At 37.7% G+C, this 19,669-nt stretch overlaps 1 protein-coding gene across 8 annotated transcripts in view; it reads left to right on the top strand.

Annotated features, from left to right (window-relative positions):
• The window catches only part of EHBP1 (EH domain binding protein 1), a 349,564-nt gene that overhangs the window by 172,436 nt on the left and 157,459 nt on the right, over positions 1-19,669 (top strand). For all 8 annotated transcript variants that reach the window (XM_068989010.1, XM_068988993.1, XM_068988985.1 and 5 more), the window contains one exon: positions 3,841-4,024. In XM_068989010.1, coding sequence (XP_068845111.1) covers positions 3,841-4,024 — 184 coding nt within the window. The remainder of the gene's footprint in view (positions 1-3,840; positions 4,025-19,669) is intronic.

The following is a 19,669-nucleotide window of genomic DNA, read 5'->3' as shown; positions in this document are numbered from 1 at the left end:
AAATAGGTGGGGAAACAGTGACAGCCTTTATTTTGGGATGCTCCAAAATCACTGCAGATGGTGACTGCAGCCATGAAATTAAAAGACGCTTACTCCTTGGTAAGAAAGTTATGACCAACCTAGAAAGGATATTAAAAAGCAGAGACATTACTTTGTCAACAAATGTCTGTCTAGTCAAGGCTATGGTTTTTCTGGTAGTCACACATGGATGTGAGAGTTGGACTGTGAAGAAAGCTGAGTGCCAAAGAATTGATGCTTTTGAACTGTGGTGTTGGAGAAGACTCCTTGTAGTCCAAGGGAATCCAACCAGTCCATCCTAAAAGGAGATCAGTCCTGGGTGTTGATTGGAAGGACTGATGTTGAAGCTTAAACTCCAATACTTTGGCCACCTGATGCAAAGAGCTGACTCATTTGAAAAGACACTGATGATGGGAAAGATTGAAGGCAGGATGAGAAGGGGATGACAGAGGATGAAATGGTTGGATGGCATCACCGACTCAATGGACATGAATTTGGGTAATCTCTGGGAGTTGTTGATGGACAGGGGAGCCTGGTGTGCTGCAGTCCATGGAGGTCGCAAAGAGTCGGACACGACTGTGTGACTGAAATGAACTGATCCTTATATCCTCAAAATTTTTCTTAAAACGAATCATACTTACATGGCAAATTAATAATGATTATTGTGGCAGCTACCGTGTAATGGACTTCTTTGCAAATTTGTTATAGAGAGATGTAATCAGGAATAATTTTTTAAAATATCACTGAAATAGTTCACATGTCAATTAATTCACTTAGATTGAAGTGGGTTTGTTCAGTACTGAAACATTTAACATCAGATAGCAAAGAGTAAGTTTTGAGGGGGAGAGGGGAGATGTTTTTTCATTTTCTAAGTTTTGGTGTTAAATTCTTTTTAATCCCATTTCTTTATTTTTACCTCCCTTTGAACTACTTTTAACGTTTGAAAAATAACTTGGTAAGGCCTGAGCAGAGGTAAGAGAGATTCTGAGGCTATATCTCTAGCTCAGTGAGAAGGAGACATTGCCTTCTCCGAGAAGGAGTCACATGACACTAACTGTTGCAACTAGTACAGAGTGAGAGTGACATACAAGTATGGTTTATTTCACCTCTCTGGTTTAGATTACTTGGTACCCAGAGTCTCATGAGAGCAGACTGTTGTGAGGCAGAGATGTAGATACTTGGTTATTGGTTTTAAATAAATCTATTTCTGTTGCAGTTAAAAGAATGTACATAATTGAACACAGAAGGCTATTACCAGTACAGACCTTATTTGACTAGATGGAGTTCCTTTGGTATACTTATTATGTTTGTGTGGTCTGTGTCTTAGCCTTGTAGACTCAGAAATGCTATTGTTACTGTGCATACAAGATATTGAACTCTCGGGAACAAAGTGGTATTGCAAAAAAAAAAAAAAAGCAACAAACTAATAAAAATAACCAAAATATGTTTATTACTTTTATTATAATAGGAATAGGAAGAATAATCATTGTATATACCAGATACTTGTGTTTATGGATGACTAACTAGCTTCCCTGGTGGCTCAAATGGTAAAGGATGTGAAATTCGCTCAGTTGTGTCTGACTCTTTGCAACCCCATGGACTATACAGTCCATGGAATTCTCCAGGCCAGAATACTGGAGTGGGTAGCCTTTACCTTCTCCAGGAGATCTTCCCAACCCAGGGATTGAACCCAGGTCTCCTGTATCACAGGTGGCTTCTTTACCAGCTGAGCTACAAGGGAAGCCCAAGAATACTGGAGTAGTAGATAACCTGTCCCTTCTCCATTAGATCTCCCCAACCCAGGAATCGAACCGGGTTCTCCTGCATTGCAGGCAAATTCTTTACCAACTGAGCTATTAGAGAAGCCCAAAATGGTAAAGAAACCACCTTAAATGCAAGAGACCTGGGTTCAATCCTTGGGTTGGGAAGATCTCCTGGAGAAGGGAATGGCAATCCACTCCTATATTCTTGCCTGGAGAGTTCGATAGACAGAGGAGCCTGGTGGCCTACAGTCTATGGAGTCGCAAAAAATCAGGCATGACTGAGTGACTTTCACTTTCTTTTCACTTCTTTCAACTGGATAAATACTCATAAAGAGAGTTAGCAGGAAAGGAAGGTTTTCTGTCCTTACCTAAACTTTAGGTAGAGAAAAAAAGACTTCTCTAGGAAGTTATAAGCCTAAACCTACCCTCATGTGGATTTGATGTTATGTTGGCAGGATAGTCTGGGAACCTCCACCAAGCCAAGAAAATAAGAAACAAAGTAGCTCCTAAACTGCTTGGCAAATGCAAGCGTGAAACACTCTGAACAGAGGCACTCCCACCTCAGACTACACAGGATTTCCTCAATAAGTTCTGAACTCACAATCTAGAATTACAAAATACACAAGGAAATAGTAAACTAGAGAAGAGTCAAGACCAGTATTATAAATGCAAGGAATTCAAGTGATAGATTTATCAGATAGAGACTATAAAACAAATATGTATAAATGATTAATGACTCAAATCTCTCTACCTAAGGTATTATACACAAGCCATATAAAGAAATATGCTTCTGAAATTAAAATTCATGGAGAATTGAGCATTAAATTAGACACAGTGAAACGAGAAAAGGTTAAATGGATCTTGTGAAGAATGTGAAGGAGTTATTCAGAATGTAACACAGGAGATATAAAAATTTGTAAAAATATGTAGGAAAGAGGTAATTCAACATAATTTGATATGATTTTCTAGTGAAAAGAATAGAGAAAATAACAAAGAGGCTATCAAAGGCATAATGGCTGATGATTTTTCAGAACTACTGAAACACATGAGTCTCCAGGAAAATTCAAGGAATCTGAAGCCAGATAAATAAAAGAAGTACACACTTAGACATGTTGTAGTAAGAGTGCTCAAAACCAGACATAAGGAGATCTTAACAACAACCAGAAACTAGATAAATTACAAAAGAGCAGTACTAAGCCAACAGTGGGCTAATATTTCAAAGCACTGAGGTGAATTAACTGACAACTAGAGTAGACTACGGAGAAGGCAATGGCACCCCACTCCAGCACTCTCACCTGGAAAATCCCATGGATGGAGGAGCCTGGTGGGCTGCAGTCCATGGGGTCGCTAAGAGTCGGACACAACTGAGCAACTTCACTTTCACTTTGCACTTTCATGCATTGGAGAAGGAAATGGCAACCCACTCCAGTGTTCTTGCCTGGAGACTCCCAGGGACGGGGGAGCCTGGTGGGCTGCCGTCTATTGGGATGCACAGAGTCAGACATGACTGAAGTGACTTAGCAGCAGCAGCAGCAGAATAAACTACCCAGCTAAACTATCATTTAAGTATGAGACTGAAATAAAGACATTTTCAGTGCCTGGGAGAATTTGCTATCAAAAGAGCTTCACTGAATGAACTTCTAAAGGATAGTCCCTAACACGTGAATTTTAACACAGAGGAAGAGATGAAATGCAAGGGAAAAAAGGTTTGGTGAGAGGAGCATTAAAAAATAAATAAATGTTCCTCATCTTATTTCCTTTTCTGTGGATGTTGAGAATGCATAGTATTTACTTTCATTACAAACATTTTCCCAAGGGTCTGTATATAGCAGAGCTGAGTGTGACTTGTATTTTAAAGATTTTAAAATAATTCTTAAAAGCAAAGATTTTATTGTTAATGATTGACAAAACAAAAGATTAATTGTGATGATTTCCAAATTGTAAGTTATCATTGGTTTGGGTTTTCCCTTATGATTAGTTTTATAAACATATTACAGTATTTTAGTTGGGAATAAACTATTTTTATAAAGATATTTAACAGTAATTCCTCTTCATTTAGATCAAATCCTTTTTATGAACCTAAACCGACTCCAAACAATTTGCTAAGTCCAGTTCAAGAACTGGAAACTGAAAGGAGAGTAAAAAGAAAAGCCCCAGCCCCACCAGCCGTCTCGCCAAAGACAGGAGGAGTAAATGAAAACCCAGGTGTTTCTGCAGGAAGAGATCTCTCCACTTCTCCTAAGGTAGGAGTTTAATCTTATTAAAACATGTGTTAATGTTTGCTTGTTTTCAAATTAACAAAAGTCATGGTTAGCTATTAATATTTTGGTCATATAAAAGTAAAGTATAAGTAAATCCATTATACTGCAACACTGTATATACATTTGGAAGTCTATAAATTTATAGTATGTTATAGATTGGATTGTCTGGGTTAAGATTTGCTTTTTAAATGTTGTTTTGAAGTCAGAGGGAGAAAGGCAGTATAATTGTAGGGTTGGTGCTTTGAAAAAAGGATATACTCTAAAGCAGCTAGTCATGATAGACAGGTTACTCTAATATAGAGGAAAGAATAGAAATCATCTTTTTGAGAAATGTACCAGAAAGATTGACAGCCAGTGCAGAGAAATACTTTGCTGAAGAATTTCAATACTGTCCCTTTGATTTATGTCAGATTACAATTGTGGCCTTATTGTCATTCTTTTTTAGAAATGTTAATGGATAATAACTTCATGGAAAGGTAAAGTGCAGTCTTAGAACAAAGTCTAAAGCTTCTAAATGGTTTGACTGCAAATAGTGTATCTTTCATCTGAAAGGTAGAGATGTTGAATTTAGCAAGTTTTTTAAGGTAAATAACTCATGACAGTACTCATGAGTGTTTTGTTATTGTTATCATATGACATTATTTAATTCTCACAGGTAGTTAGGGGGGGAAAGAGATGAACTTAAACTCAGAAGGATAAAGGTCATAGGTTCCCCAGCCAACAGACAGGATTGGAACTGGCATATTCATTAATTACGTGCTCTCTGGACCATATTCCATCTCAGATGCCTGGGCTGCTGCTTTTCTCAAGGGCATCAAATTTCAGTAGTTCCTGTTGTATTTTATAGTTCATTCTGTGCCTTTCATTAAATGCCAGAGTTCTGAAATAGTTTGTTTGCTTTTATTTTCGTTGTTTGAGGGGGAGTGAGTTCACTGAGGTCCTCACTCTGCCATTCTATAAGTCAGTCTGCAGGTGTGTGTTTTTATATCAGGTGTGTTTAACTGTGTGTAACTTTAGGAGGAGAAACTAGGACTAAATTCTGTCTTGCTATTGGCTATGGAAGTTGGGAGTAGAGTCTATAAATGAAGGCAGTAGAGAACAGAAATATAAAGCAAAAGAGATGGTCAATTCCTATACCCATGAGAGCAAAAATAAAGGCGGCAATTGAGGCATTCGTCAGAATCAAAAAGCTGTTTAGATTCTTTATCCATTCTAAACATCAAGAACACCTACAACTGTCCTGTTTCCCTGAATCTCTATTCTGCTGCCTACTCTCTCCCTGTCCCCGTTCTGTAGGCCAGTGAAGTTTGAAGCTAATCACAAAATCCTAATTTCTTCATGCTGCTGCTGGTAAGTCGCATCAGTCATGTCTGACTCTGTGCGACCCCATAGACGGCAGCCCAACAGGCTCCTCTGTCCCTGGGATTCTCCAGGCAAGAACACTGGAGTGGGTTGCCATTTCCTTCTCCAGTGTATGAAAGTGCAAAGTGAAAGTGAAGTTGCTCAGTTGTGTCCGACTGTTAGCGACCTCACGGACTGTAACCTACCAGGCTCCTCCGTCCATGGGATTTTCCAGGCAAGAGTCCTGGAGTGGGGTGCCACTGCCTCTTTGAATGTCTTCATAAGTGAATGGAAAGGAACTTAACAGTACCTTATTGTGTGCCAGGCAATGTTCTATAACTTCATTTGATCCACAAAATAACTTGAGAAATAAATACCATTATTTCCTTTTTACACTGAGAAACTAAACCTTAGTTAAGTAACTTCCTCAAAGTGATAAAACTAGTATTGACAGTGCCAGGATTAAAATTCCGGTTTTTTGAGTCTAAAACTCATATTTCCCATTGTGCCTTTCTACCTGAAGACAGGTATTTCCAGTTCCAAGTTAGAATTCTTAAATACATTTTTCCATAGAAATAGTGTTACTCACTGTGATTGAATTCTATTGTAGTGAAGTATAATATAGCTATTTTTTATGTTATTTTGAGGGTAGTGTTCCAGTGTAGACATATTGTGGAATAAATGATCTTTATGGGGAAAACTGAGCATTTTACCACCATGCTTCTCTTGGAAAATGCCTCATCATGTTCAGACACACAGTTGTATTCACAGTAACCTTCTGCTGATCTGGGAGTTAGTTTGGATAACTCAACTGTGTAAAACACAGCTATGAAAGATTAATTTTAAAAAAGATTGCTGATATTATTATTAAATGAGGAAAAACAAAGTGCATAACTGTATAGTATGGTAACTTTTGTATGTATAAAGTTTTATTTAAAAGGCTTTATTCACACACATATACACATGTAGACAAACATGCATGCTCCTATACATTATGGAAGGACTCACAAGTAACTTTGAGGAAAAAGATCTTGAGGGGATGGTGGGTATGCACAAGGTTGAAGGAGGCATTTCTTTTCCTTTTTCCCCTTTCTATGTTGTTTAAATATTTGAATTTTATAAAATGTTTCTCTTCTCTTTTGGTTTGTTATACTCAGAGGCTATTGAGTAATGAGATCATGGATCTTTTTTATTGTTGGCTCAGACAGTAAAGCGTCTGTCTACAGTGCAGGAGACCTGGGTTTGATCCCTGGATTGGGAAGATCCCTTGGAGAAGGAAATGGCAATCCACTCCAATACTATTGCCTGGAAAATCCCATGGACAGAGGAGCCTGGTAGGCTACAGTCCATGGGGTCACAAAGAGTCGCACATGACTTCACTTTCACTTTCACTTTGTACTAGATACCAGATGACATTTTCCCCCAAAATTCATCCCTCAAAATAGAGAAAGTTACTCTCAGGTTTGATAAACCAGGAGTATTAGCTTGGTGGTGGCCTGGGGTTCCATCAGACACCTCAGTGTTGTGCAGTGGAAACCAGGTATAGAGGCTTAATAATAGAAAACTTGATCTTCTGTTCCAATTCCATAGCACAAATCTTTTTATTTTGTATATTTATGTAAGATTTCATTTGGAAAAAAAAAATAAACCATTGCAAAAAAAAAAAAGTAAGAAAGAAATTGGAAACTACTAATTGCACAGTTATGTGTGAGAGAAGGAAGAAGATTAGAATCAATGGCATATTGATGATAATCAAAAATGATCAATGGTAGCTGAAAAAGAGCAGTGGCATGGGGCCTATTATAGGAATAGACTTGTTTGTGTGTGTGTATGTGCATGTGTGTATGTGCATATCCAAGTAGTTCCTGAAGACTTTGTTTGCAGTATTAAAGCTTAGTAAAATAATGACCATTTGACAACCTTGAGTCAACATGAAAGAGTCTTATGCTTTGTATACAATGTTCTGTTTAGGAAAGGAGTGAAGTGAAGTCGCTCAGTCGTGTCCGACTCTTTGCGACCCATGGACTGTAGCCCATCAAGCTCCTCCGTCCATGGTATTCTCCAGGCAAGAGTACTGGAGTGGGTTGCCATTTCCTTCTCCAGGGGATCTTCCCAACCGAGGGATCGAACCCAGGTCTCCCACATTGCAGGCAGATGCTTTAACCTCTGCACCACCAGGAAAGCCCAAGGACAGTGTGTTTTATATAAAAATGTTTATACTAAAATTAATGTTTTGATGCTTAAAACAATATGCTTCTTGGCCAGTTATTTACTATATTTTTAAATTGGAAAGGAAGCAATGGTTCAAATAAAGCTTTTTGGAAAAGAAAACAGACTCAAAATTTAGTTGAATAATAAAATAATATTTATACCAAATATTTATATTTTGTTTTGGATAACAAAATGCTAAACTGCACTCAGTAGCAATTGACTGCAGAGGCTAATCATGTCATAGAAAGAGTGCTCAGCCAGATGTTTACTTTCCTCCACCTGTAACCTGAAACTACTTATTTTTAAGAAAATTTATGAAAAAAAGCCAAGACCAGAATTTAAACAGATAATAAGCATATATTTATATTGTAAATAAAATTCAAACTACCCCCCTAAAGGCAGTTAAGAATCCCCCAGTGTAATAAATCTACATAAACTCCTCACCCCAGACCATTGATTTCTGCATTTGTAAAATGAGAAAACTATGACACTTTTTAAGCCAACTTGATAAAAAAGACCAATGTTTAGGGATGTAACCTGACATTTAAAACACAAGCATCCAATAAGGTAAAATGATAAATTAGGCTCAGTGGTGGCTGATCACCATTTAGTGACTGTGAATTTAAGTTAATAAGAATATAACTCTGAACTCCTAGATATGATTCATGCAACTTAGTATAAAATGCGAGTCAGACAATAAAAGCTTAGGTACATAAATGACCTTGTTGCCAAATACATCACAAAGGTATTTTACTAAGCACTATATACCTAATTCTGTAAAAATCACAATATAAATAGCTAATTGTCAATGAATTTTAAAAAATTCAACTTGCATTTATGATAATGTGGAGAAGCTTCCCCCCCACCCGCCCCCGCACATTGGATGGTGAAATAAGCCTGATCATGTGGAGAAGGGCTCCCTTAAAAAGCCTGATTAGAACTCCAGTGATTAGCAATGAAACACTGTCCACTTACTCCATCTCTGAAAGTGGAAACATTATTCATATCTAACGGCTCAGCTAAGTGACTCAAGCCTTCACTCATATTGTGACCTCTTTCTCAAATGCTCTTATAGAGACCCAAGCTTTACACTTGTATATTTTTGAGTACTTACAATTTGCAGAAACTGTAAGAAGCCCAGGTTATACTGAAGTCAGAGTTACATACAGCAGTCTCTTTGATTGATCCTAGCAGCAAATTCGAACCACAAAACAAACATGCTTTTCAGTTTTTATATATAAAGGCCCCCTTATATAAAGTTCTTTACCTCCATTTCTGTCTGCAAAACTGTGCAGAATGGTGCCTGTGGGCCACTCATGCTGAAAAGCAATAAGCACATGACCAAACTATTAATTTCCTCATATGTAAGTTGAAAGTACCTCATAACTTCGAAGGAAAATCATTAAAAGGAATGAAGATCAAAATTTAATTGAATATGATGATAAATGTGTAGTCATTTTGTAAAATGCCAAACTGCATTCAATGATAGCTTGCAGAGGGCACAATGGGGATAAGTTTAAGTTACTGGTAAAGTTTTTATTTACTGGAATACCTTTCTTACCAGAATACCTTGTTCCTCAATAATACAGAATAAATGAGGCACTGCTTTATGTATCACCTGGTCTATTGGTTAGTATTCTTTTGGTTATGACTAATAGAAGGAAGCCATTTTGTTAATTTTTTTTTTCTTAAGAAAAAGGATAACTTGTTTAGAAAACAAGAGGAAATTTTAGCAGAACTAAAGGCAAAAGATACAACTGGGACTGAATTGTAAACATCAACTGTATTGCTTGTCTCTTTGGAATGCCTTCAATTTTCCCTTTACTTTTTTAATGATAATTTAATCTCCCTGAAAAATAGTTTATGTTCTGGAATTTCCTCTCTCTCCAGTACATAGCCACTCTTCTTTCAGTGCAGCTGACTTTAGCTAAAGGTTAAGAACAAATGACATTTGTTGACAAAATGACTACAGCAATTACTTTTTCTTAATATGAATGAGGATCCTCTCAGAATTGTTACTTACTAAACATAAAAATCTCCAGTTAATGCCGTTTCAATTGGAATTAGGATTATATGCTGGCAATAGAAAGCCTTGATGACAGTTTAAATAAAAGAAACATGTATTTCTGTTTTTACCAATGTTGATGGTCTAGTGCTGACACGGTAGCCTTAAAGCCATCAGGGACCCAGTCTCCTATTGTGCTGATCCACCATCCTCAGTATACACTTCCAGCTGATAGCCCAAGATGGCTGCTTGAACCATAGTTGATATGTCCCATTCCAGTCAACAAGAAGAAAGCGGGGAAATAGCCACACCTGCCTCTAGCAACAGAGGAGGCAATGGCACCCCACTCCAGTACTTTTGCCTGGAAAATCCCATGGACGGAGGAGCCTAGTAGGCTGCAGTCCATGGGGTCGTTAGAGTCGGACACAACTGAGCGACTTCGCTTACACTTTTCACTTTCATGCATTGGAGAAGGAAATGGTAACACACTCCAGTGTTCTTGCCTGGAGAATCCCAGGGATGGGGAAGCCTGTTGGGCTGCCGTCTATGGGGCCGCACAGAGTCGGACACAACTGAAGCGACTTAGCAGCAGCAGCAGCAGCCTCTAGCAAAGGAGACAGAAAAATTAATCTTTATTCTGGTCAATTGCATTACCCAGCTAAAACTCAAGGGTTCTATTACTAAGGAAGACAAGTAAAATGGATATTAGGAACAGTTAGCAGGCTGTGCCACAGATAAAATATGAGTTTTATAGTGGAGATGCAAATGAACCTAAACTTTGGTGTCTCTTCTGTGAGAAAACATGAATGACCACTGAAAATAGTCATTCAGAATGACATATGAAAATCAAGCAATGTAACCTTTAAAGGAAAATCATCAGAATATTTTGCCACTGAGCATAAAGAAGTCTAGAAACAGTCTAGAAACAGAATACAAAAACAAAAACCACACACAAAAAACCCAGGCTATCAAAAGTTGAGTAGTATTTCCTTCAAAGTCAGTTTGCTACATTTATGCAAGGTGGTCTGAAAAGATATGGTAGTTTTCAGAGCATAGCATTATTGGCAAAGTTGTTGAGAAAAAACTACTTTTTGACACCAACGATGTCAATTCTAAAATATATTTGGATAGGTGCACTGCAGAGCCTTGACTAGAACACTGCAATAGAGGCTCCTAGGACACTAAATATAAGAACTCACTTCTCACATGGGTGGAAATGAAGACTGTGCATCTGCACCACCTTAAAAGTGAATGCCTCCTCAAATCTTGTGCCCTAGGCATTCCGTGCCCAGTTGTGTCTGACTCTTTGTGACGCCATGAGGTAGCCTGCCAGACTCCTCTGTCCATGGGATTTCCGAGGCAGAGCTAGTTCCCCTTTCCTCCTCCAGGGATCTTCCCAACCCAGGGATAGAACCCATGTTTCTTGCATTGGCATGTGGATTCTCTACCACCTAGCCACCTGGGAAGCCAGCCCTAGGCATTGCCTTGCTTCAACTCTAATCTCAGCCCTGGTGCACAAATGGGGCAAATCTGACAAATTTATACTAGCAGTAACCCACTTAAAAGACCTTTGCAGTCTAAACCAGGAACCCCGGCACTGAAACCATCTCTGAGAATTTGCCTTTTGATTTTTTTCTGACTGTATTTATTGGAAGAGGTAAAATGTTACATTTTGCTTATAGAAATAAACCATGACTAGGATGCTTGCATTTTGAAACAAATTTTATAAAGCAGTTAAGTGTTATTTTTTTAAAGGTTGCTCTTTTATATCAGTATATTCTGGAGTAACTGAGTAGGTGCCTGTCACAGTTTTCCAGCTGAGAATTAAAAAAAAAAGCCACCATATAGAAAAAGAACCTGATTAAGGTAAATACATTTTGAACACCTTAATGATAATAACTCATGTTTGGCTTAGTTGCTGAAAGCTCTATAAAGGCTTAGGAATTAACAATAAATGATAAATTGAGTGTTTTTAATATATATTGGCAGGATCACTTTAGGGTACATTACTGATGATAAAAGCATTGATTAGCCCACCTTTACTGCATGAAGAACATATTTAAAGTATTTGAGCAGATTCATACAGAACCTTCTCAGTTCCCAGTATTGGGTAAATTTCACCCCATCATAATGAGAAACAAAAAGAAAAAAGAAAAGACCTACAACAGCATGCACTGTGGGGCAAGATCTAAGGTGAGGCAAGAGTGGCAACTAGGGTCCAAATTTTAAGGAGCCTCTCACTTGCAGGCTCATGCAAGTGCAAACATGGCACTTGTTTAAACCCAAGATTTTCCAGAGAAAAATACTGGAGTAGGTTGCCAACTTCTTCCTCCACGAAATCTTCCTGACTCAAGGATCAAACCCGATTCTCCTACCTCTCCTGCATTACAAGCAGATTGTTTACCATGGAGCTATCTGAAGCCTTTGTGATTCCTGATATACTATAATAGCAAGTAAATAGGACTGTCATAAGTATGCTTGCCAAAGAATTAAAATGAGATCTAGTCAAACCACTGGTTGTAATAACTACCAATTTACAAGAAATACTAAGGGGTAGAATGGAATGTATGAAATACTGAGGGGTAAAACGCATCCAGTCCCATCACTTCATGGCAAGTATGAAGGGCAAAAGTGGAAGCAGTGACAGATTTCCTTTTCTCCGGCTTCAAAATCACTGCGGATAGTGACTACAGCCAGGATATTAAAATATGTTTGCTCCTTAGAAGTAAATCTATGAGAAACCTAGACAGTATATTAAAAAACAGAGGCATCACTTTTCTATAGACAAAGGTCCGTATAGTCAAGGCTATGGTTTTTCTAGTAGTCAGGTATGAATGTGAGAGTTGGACCATAAAGAAAGCTGAGCGCCAAAGAATTGATGCTTTCGAATTGTGCTGGAGACGACTCTTGAAAGTCTCTTGGACAGCAAGATCGAACCAGTCAATTCTAAAGGAAGTCAACCCTGAATATTCATTGGAAGGAGAATGCGGAAGTTCCAGTGCTTTGGCCACCTAGTGCAAAGAGCCAACTCATTGGAAAAGACCCTGATGCTGGGAAAGATTGAGGGCAAGAGAAGAGGGCAGCAGAGGGTGAGATCGTTAGGTGGCGTCACCAATTCAATGGACATAAATCAGAGTAAACTCTGGAAGTTAGTGAAGGACAGTGAAGCCTGGCATGCTCGTTTCATGAGGTTGCAAAGAGTTGGATATGCCTTAGGGACTAAACAACAACAACAGAATGGAATGAGGGAGAATTTTAGTAACTTTTGAACTTGCATCCACTTTATTACATATTATCAAAATAGAAGTAACTTTTAAAAAAACTACAGGAAGAAACTAGTAGTCTGTATTATATAAGCAATTATATATAGCACATCTCTCTATATAATTGATGGAATAGGCCAAGTTAAAAATCAGTAAGATTTAAAGACTTGACAATTTTGGCCTCATAAAATACTATATCATTGGATTAATTTCTTAATGGAGAATGACTATATTTTAGGCTCTAAAGTAAATCTTAAACACATTTCAGAAAGTCCAGTTAATCTAGAAATCAGTTTAAAAGAAAAAAACAGTATTTATAAAGCAATCATCAAACAATTAAAAATATAATTATAAAAAATATTTAGAACAAAATCCATATCTTTGAAAATTAATATATATTCTTTCAACTAATCTATAGGTCAAAGAAGAAATCTTAACAAGATAAACTGTAAATCCAATGAAAATGTTTGGTTTCACTACTTTTGTTGATGAGGAATTTATATAATCAAGTTGAATTCCTGTAGTTGTTTCTGGGATGGTTTTATGTTTACTTAAACTTCTTGCTTGGCACTGTTTTTTAATATAAGTCCCAGCTTGAAAGTCTTGAAGAACAAGCCTGGCATGTTTGAACTTGGAGAAGAGTCTCAAAAACAATCATGTACAGTTGAGTTAATGGAGCAACTAGATACCATAAAACGGCTTTAATATTCCTTTCACTGTCTGTTTCCATGGCAAGAGTTTCCATTCAAGCAAGAGTTTAGGACACATTTATTTTCAGTGGGAGTGAGTATTCCTTAACCAGCTCTTATACAGAAGGCTAACCTACTGTGGGATATATAAACTCTTTAACACCTGGATTAAGAGTTGTAGTCTAATAATTAATATGTACAATATATATTGAGTTCATTAGTGCAGTTTTCATTAAAGGTATGTGAACATTTTCTTTGCACACTTGTGTGTTGTTAGATTATTACATTAGATTGTAAATTTGTAACCCAGGAATCTTTTGTATCCTTAAACAAAAAAAAAAACAAAGTAAACAACTAATAGCGTTCAACATAGTGCCGCTGCAGAAGGAAGACTCTGAAGTTAGATGAACCCCTCTAATAATGATCTTTTTGAGAAGCAAAGCCAATAATTGAAAATACATTGTGAATAAGTTAATAACATCTTGGAAAGTATCTGATACTTTAATAAGTAAGTTTGTAGTATTGTACTTTACAGTAAATTGTATTTCTGTTCCAGTACTAAATTCTAAAGTTTGGTATCATTCTTATGCCCAGATGTCTGAAGAAGCTCAATAAATAATTGTTTATCTGTACAACATCATAATTTCCAATTTTTGGATGTAATAATTGGGATTAAAATCCTAAAACTATTTCTCCACCCTTCTCCCCACCCCCAGTAGGAGTAGATGCTATTGCAGGGGAAACTCTTTAGTGTTTATTTACCTCTTAACTGCTTTGGACAACAGGTTTTAGCATAGCTGGACTTTTTTTTTAAAACAAGGACTATCCACATTTAATGTCTTAGAATAAACCTCATAGGTATTTGAAACAGAAAAACCTCATGTAATTAAGTGATTAGTATAAGCACAGAGTTTATTTTTACTTTTAATAGAAAACAGTTTATTCTTTCATGTACTCACAATAACTTGCATTATTAAAGAGATCTTCATTTGGTCAGACTCAATGAGTTATATATATCAGTAATGTGCACTTAAGATTTTCACACAAGGTAAAAACTTTTTTTTATCGTATATTGTTCCCCTTATATATATTTCTTTAAAATATGTTAATATTTTTTATTTAGTGAAACTTCACCTTATATAGCAGATCTTACCTTTATTTCAGCCCACACTGTTCTCACAAATTTATAATTGACTGAAATAAAATCTTTTGAATATAAAGTTATTTTACTTATTGACTATTTTCCCCAAAAAAAGCGTGCTTCTTGTAGAACACCTTTAAATTTTTTTGAAAAGAGAAAACTACTTCAAAGCACATCATTGCTTAATACAAATTCAGATACCATGTCCTACCCATTACCCATTCTATATTAATAGTATTTGAATGATGATGCTTTGGAGTATATATAACCAAGACGTTGCTGTACATTTATTAATTTTGAAAATACTAATTCAGACACGTGAGAACTTTATAATTTCTATGAGCAGTAACCATGACTTTGGTAAACATTAGCCATAAAAAGAGATTCATGGAAATTTTAAAAGATACTTTTCGATAGAAGTGTCATTTTTTATCTGACTCTGAAGAGAAGCTTTTAGTTACTCTGAAGGAAGCATCAAAAGTAGTCTCATAATAATTCTTAGCTTCCTAACACCTTAAAAGAAGGCAAAGCTAAATGAACATTATAAGGATTGCTAAATAATTTAAAATAAAATTTAATTTGACACAAAATTTTATTCATCATATAAGACACCATTAATAACCTGAGTATTTTCATTTTAAGAAATATTCTCATGTAAGTATATTTGTATAATGTATTTGAAGGGCGTGAGATGCAAAAATGCTATAAAATGGAATCTGAAAATTTCTCTAGTTAAGTCAGTTCAGTTCAGTTACTCAGTCATGTGCTACTCTTTCGGACCCAATGGATTGCAGCACGCCAGGCCTCCCTGTCCATTGCCAACTCCCAGAGTTTACTCAAACTCATGTCCATTGAGTTGGTGATGCCATCCAACCATCTCATCCTCTGTCGTCTCCTTCTCCTCCTGCCTTCAGTCTTTCCCAGCATCAGGGTCTTTTCCACTGAGTCAGTTCTTTGCTTCAGGTGGCCAAAGTATTGGAGTTTCACCTTCAGCATCAGTCCTTCCAACGAATATTCAGGACTGATCTCCTTTAGGATGGACTGGTTGGATATCCTTGCAGTCCAAGGGACTCTTAAGAGACTTCTCCAGCACCACAGTTCAAAAGCATCAATTCTTCAGCATTCAGCTTTCTTTATAGTCCAACTCTCACATCCATACATGACCACTGGAAAAACCATGGCATTCACTAGATGGACCTTTGTTGACAAAGTAATGTCTCTGCTCTTTAATATGCTGTCTAGATTGGTCATGAATTTTCTTCCCAAGGAGTAAGCATCTTTTAATTGCATGGCTGCAGTCACCAGTTCAGTTCAGTTCAGTCGCTCAGTCGTGTCTGACTCTTTGCGAACCCATGAATCGCAGCACACGAGGCCTCCCTGTCCATCACCATCTCCCAGAGTTCACTCAGACTCACGTCCATTGAGTCCGTGATGCCATCCAGCCATCTCATCCTCGGTCTTCCTTTCTCCTCCTGCCCCCAATCCCTCCCAGCATCAGAGTCTTTTCCAATGAGTCAACTCTTCTCATGAGGTGGCCAAAGTACTGGAGCTTCAGCTTTAGCATCATTCCTTCCAAAAAAATCCCAGGGTTGATTTCCTTCAGAATGGACTGGTTGGATCTCCTTACAGTCCAAGGGACTCTCAAGAGTCTTCTCCAACATCACAGTTCGAAAGCATCAATTCTTCGGCGCTCAGCCTTCTTCACAGTCCAACTCTCACATCCATACATGACGACTGGAAAAACCATAGCCTGGACTAGACGGACCTTAGTTGGCAAAGTAATGTCTCTGCTTTTGAATATACTATCTAGATTGGTCATAACTTTTCTACCAAGGAGTAAGCGTCTTTTAATTTCATGGCTGCAATCACCATCTGCAGTGATTTTGGAGTCCCAAAAAATAAAGTCTGACACTGTTTCCACTGTTTCCCCATCTATTTCCCATGAAGTGATGGGACCAGATGCCATGATCTTCGTTTTCTGAATGTTGAGCTTTAAGCCAGCTTTTTCACTCTCCTCTTTCACTTTCATCAAGAGGCTTTTTAGCTCCTCTTCACTTTCTGCTATAAGGGGGGTGTCATTTGCATATCTGAGGTTATTGATATTTCTCCCGGCAATCTTGATTCCAGCTTGTGTTTCTTCCAGCCCAGCATTTCTCATGATGTACTCTGCATAGAAGTTAAATAAGCAGGGTGACAATATACAGCCTTGAGGTACTCCTTTTCCTATTTGGAACCAGTCTGTTGTTCCATGTCCAGTTCTAACTGTTGCTTCCTGGCCTGCATACAGATTTCTCAAGAGGCAGGTCAGGTGGTCTGGTATTCCCATCTCTTTCAGAATTTTCCACAGTTTATTGTGATCCACACATTCAAAGGCTTTGGCATAGTCAATAAAGCAGAAATAGATGTTTTTCGGGAACTCTCTTGCTTTTTCCATGATCCAGCGGATGTTGGCAATTTGATCTCTGGTTCCTCTGCCTTTTCTAAAACCAGCTTGAACATCAGGGAGTTCACAGTTCACATATTGCTGAAGTCACCATCTACAGTGATTTTGGAGCCCTCAAAAATAAAGTCTGTCAGTGTTTCCACTGTTTCCCCGTCTATTTGCCATGAAGTGATGGGACCAGATGCCATGATCTTTGTTTTCTGAATGTTGAGATTTAAGCCAACTTTTTCACTCTCCTGTTTCACTTTCTTCAAGAGGCTCTTTAGTTCTTCGCTTTCTGCCATAAAGGTGGTGTCATCTGCATATCTGAGGTTATTGATATTTCTCCCGGCAATCTTGATTCCAGCTTGTGCTTCATCCAGCCCAGCGTTTCTCATGATCTACTCTGCATAGAAGTTAAATAAACAGGCTGACAGTATATAGCCTTGACATACTCCTTTTCCTATTTGGAACCGGTCTGTTGTTCCATGTCCAGTTCTAACTGTTGCTTCCTGACCTGCATACAGATTTCTCAGGAGGAGGGGGGGTGGTCTGGTATTCCCATCTCTTGAAGAATTTTCCACAGTTTGTTTTGGTTCACACAGTCAAAGGCTTTGACATAGTCAATAAAGCAGAAGGTGATATTTTCTAGAACTCTCTTGTTTTTTTGATGATCAAACAGATGTTGGCAGTTCCTCTACCTTTTCTAAATCCAGCTTGAACATCTGGAAGTTCACGGTTCACATACTTTTGAAGCCTGGCTTGGAGAATATTGAGCATTACTTTACCAACATGTGAGATAAGTGCATTGTGTGGTAGTTCGAGTATTCTTTTGCATTACCTTTCTTTGGGATTGGAATGAAAACTGACCTTTTCCAGTCCTGTAGACACTGCTGAGTTTTCCAAACTTGCTGGCATATTGAGTACAGCGCTTTCACAGCATCATCTTTTAGGATTTGAAATAGCTCAACTAGAATTCCATCACTTCCACTAGCTTTGTTCATGTGATGCTTCCTAAGGCCCACCTGACTTCACATTCCAGGATGTCTGGCTCTAGGTTGGAGATCGCACCATCGTGATTATCTGGGTCATGAAGATCTTTTTTGTATAGTTCTTCTGGATATTCTTGCCACCTCTTCTTAATATCTTCTGCTTCTGTTAGGTCCATACCATTTCTGTCCTTTATTGAGCCCATCTTTGCATGAAACGTTTCCTTGGTATCGCTAATTTTTTTGAAGAGATAACTAGTCTTTCCGATTCTATTTTTTTCCCCTCTTATTTCTTTGCACTGATTGCTGAGGAAGGCTTTCTTATCTCTTCTTGCTATTCTTTGGAACTCTGCATTCAGTGAGTATATCTTTTCTTTTCTTCTTTGCCTTTCACTTCTCTTCTATTCACAGCTATTTGTTAGGCCTCCTCAGACAACCATTTTGCCTTTCTGCATTTCTTTTCCTTGGGGATGGTCTTGATCCCTGTCTCCTATAGAGTGTCATGAACTGTAGTTCTTCCATCCATAGTTCTTCAGGCACTCTTATCAGATCTAATCCCTTGAATCTCTTTGTCACTTCCACTGTATAATCATAAGGGATTTGATTTAGGTCATACCTGCGTGATCTAGTGGTTTTCCCTACTTTCTTCAATTTAAGTCTGAGTTTGGCAATAAGGAGTTCATGGTCTGTGCCACAGTCAGCTCCTGATCTTGTTTTTGCTGACTGTATAGAGCTTCTCCATCTTGGCTGCTGAGAATATAATCAATCTAATGTCAGTATTGACCATCTGGCGATGTCCATGTATAGAGTTTTCTCTCTTTGTTATAAGAGGGTGTTTGCTATGACCAGTATGTTCTCTTGGCAAACCTCTTTTAGCCTTTGCCCTGCTTCATTCTGTGCTCCAAGGCCAAATTTGCCTGTTACTTCAGGTGTTTCTTGCCTCCCTACTTTTGCATTCCAGTCCCCTATAATGAAAAGGACATCTTTTTTGGGGTGTTAATTCTAGAAGGTCTTGCAGGTCTTCATAGAACCGTTCAACTTCAGCTTCTTCAGCATTACTGGTTGGGGCATAGACTTGGATTACTGTGATATTGAATGGTTTGCCTTGGAAATGAATAAGAGTTAACCTCTTTTTATACTGGGTTAAAGAGCAGATATGTGGAATGCTGCCATAAGCAGTTCAACAGTATTCATTGGTACTCTTACCACAATCTGAACATGAAGTAAAAATAAATTATTCATTCTACTAAAGTCATATTGTTTATCTTAAAACTTCCAAGACAAAGGGCAGTGTATTTCCAATAAATATTTGTTAGTGATGCTTGATTTTGCTTAGGTGGGAAATAAGCCAATTCAAAAATGGATGACACAGAAAACAAAAAGGGCAATTATATTTCTTTTTCTAAGAAAGAAATGTTCTATAAGAGTGACTTTCAAAGGTTTTTTTTTTTTTTTTTTCCTTTTGAAGGGAGAGGGTGGAATTTATAGGGAGTTCATGAAACAGAAACATCTTCAAAAACATTTGGGAACATGTCTGCTCTCCTGTGCTACTTCACACATCCTTTT

Source organism: Capricornis sumatraensis, chromosome 1 (genome assembly GCF_032405125.1).
Source record: "Capricornis sumatraensis isolate serow.1 chromosome 1, serow.2, whole genome shotgun sequence".
Taxonomy (NCBI): Eukaryota; Metazoa; Chordata; class Mammalia; order Artiodactyla; family Bovidae; genus Capricornis; species Capricornis sumatraensis.
This window is presented reverse-complemented; position numbering and strand designations above follow the sequence as displayed.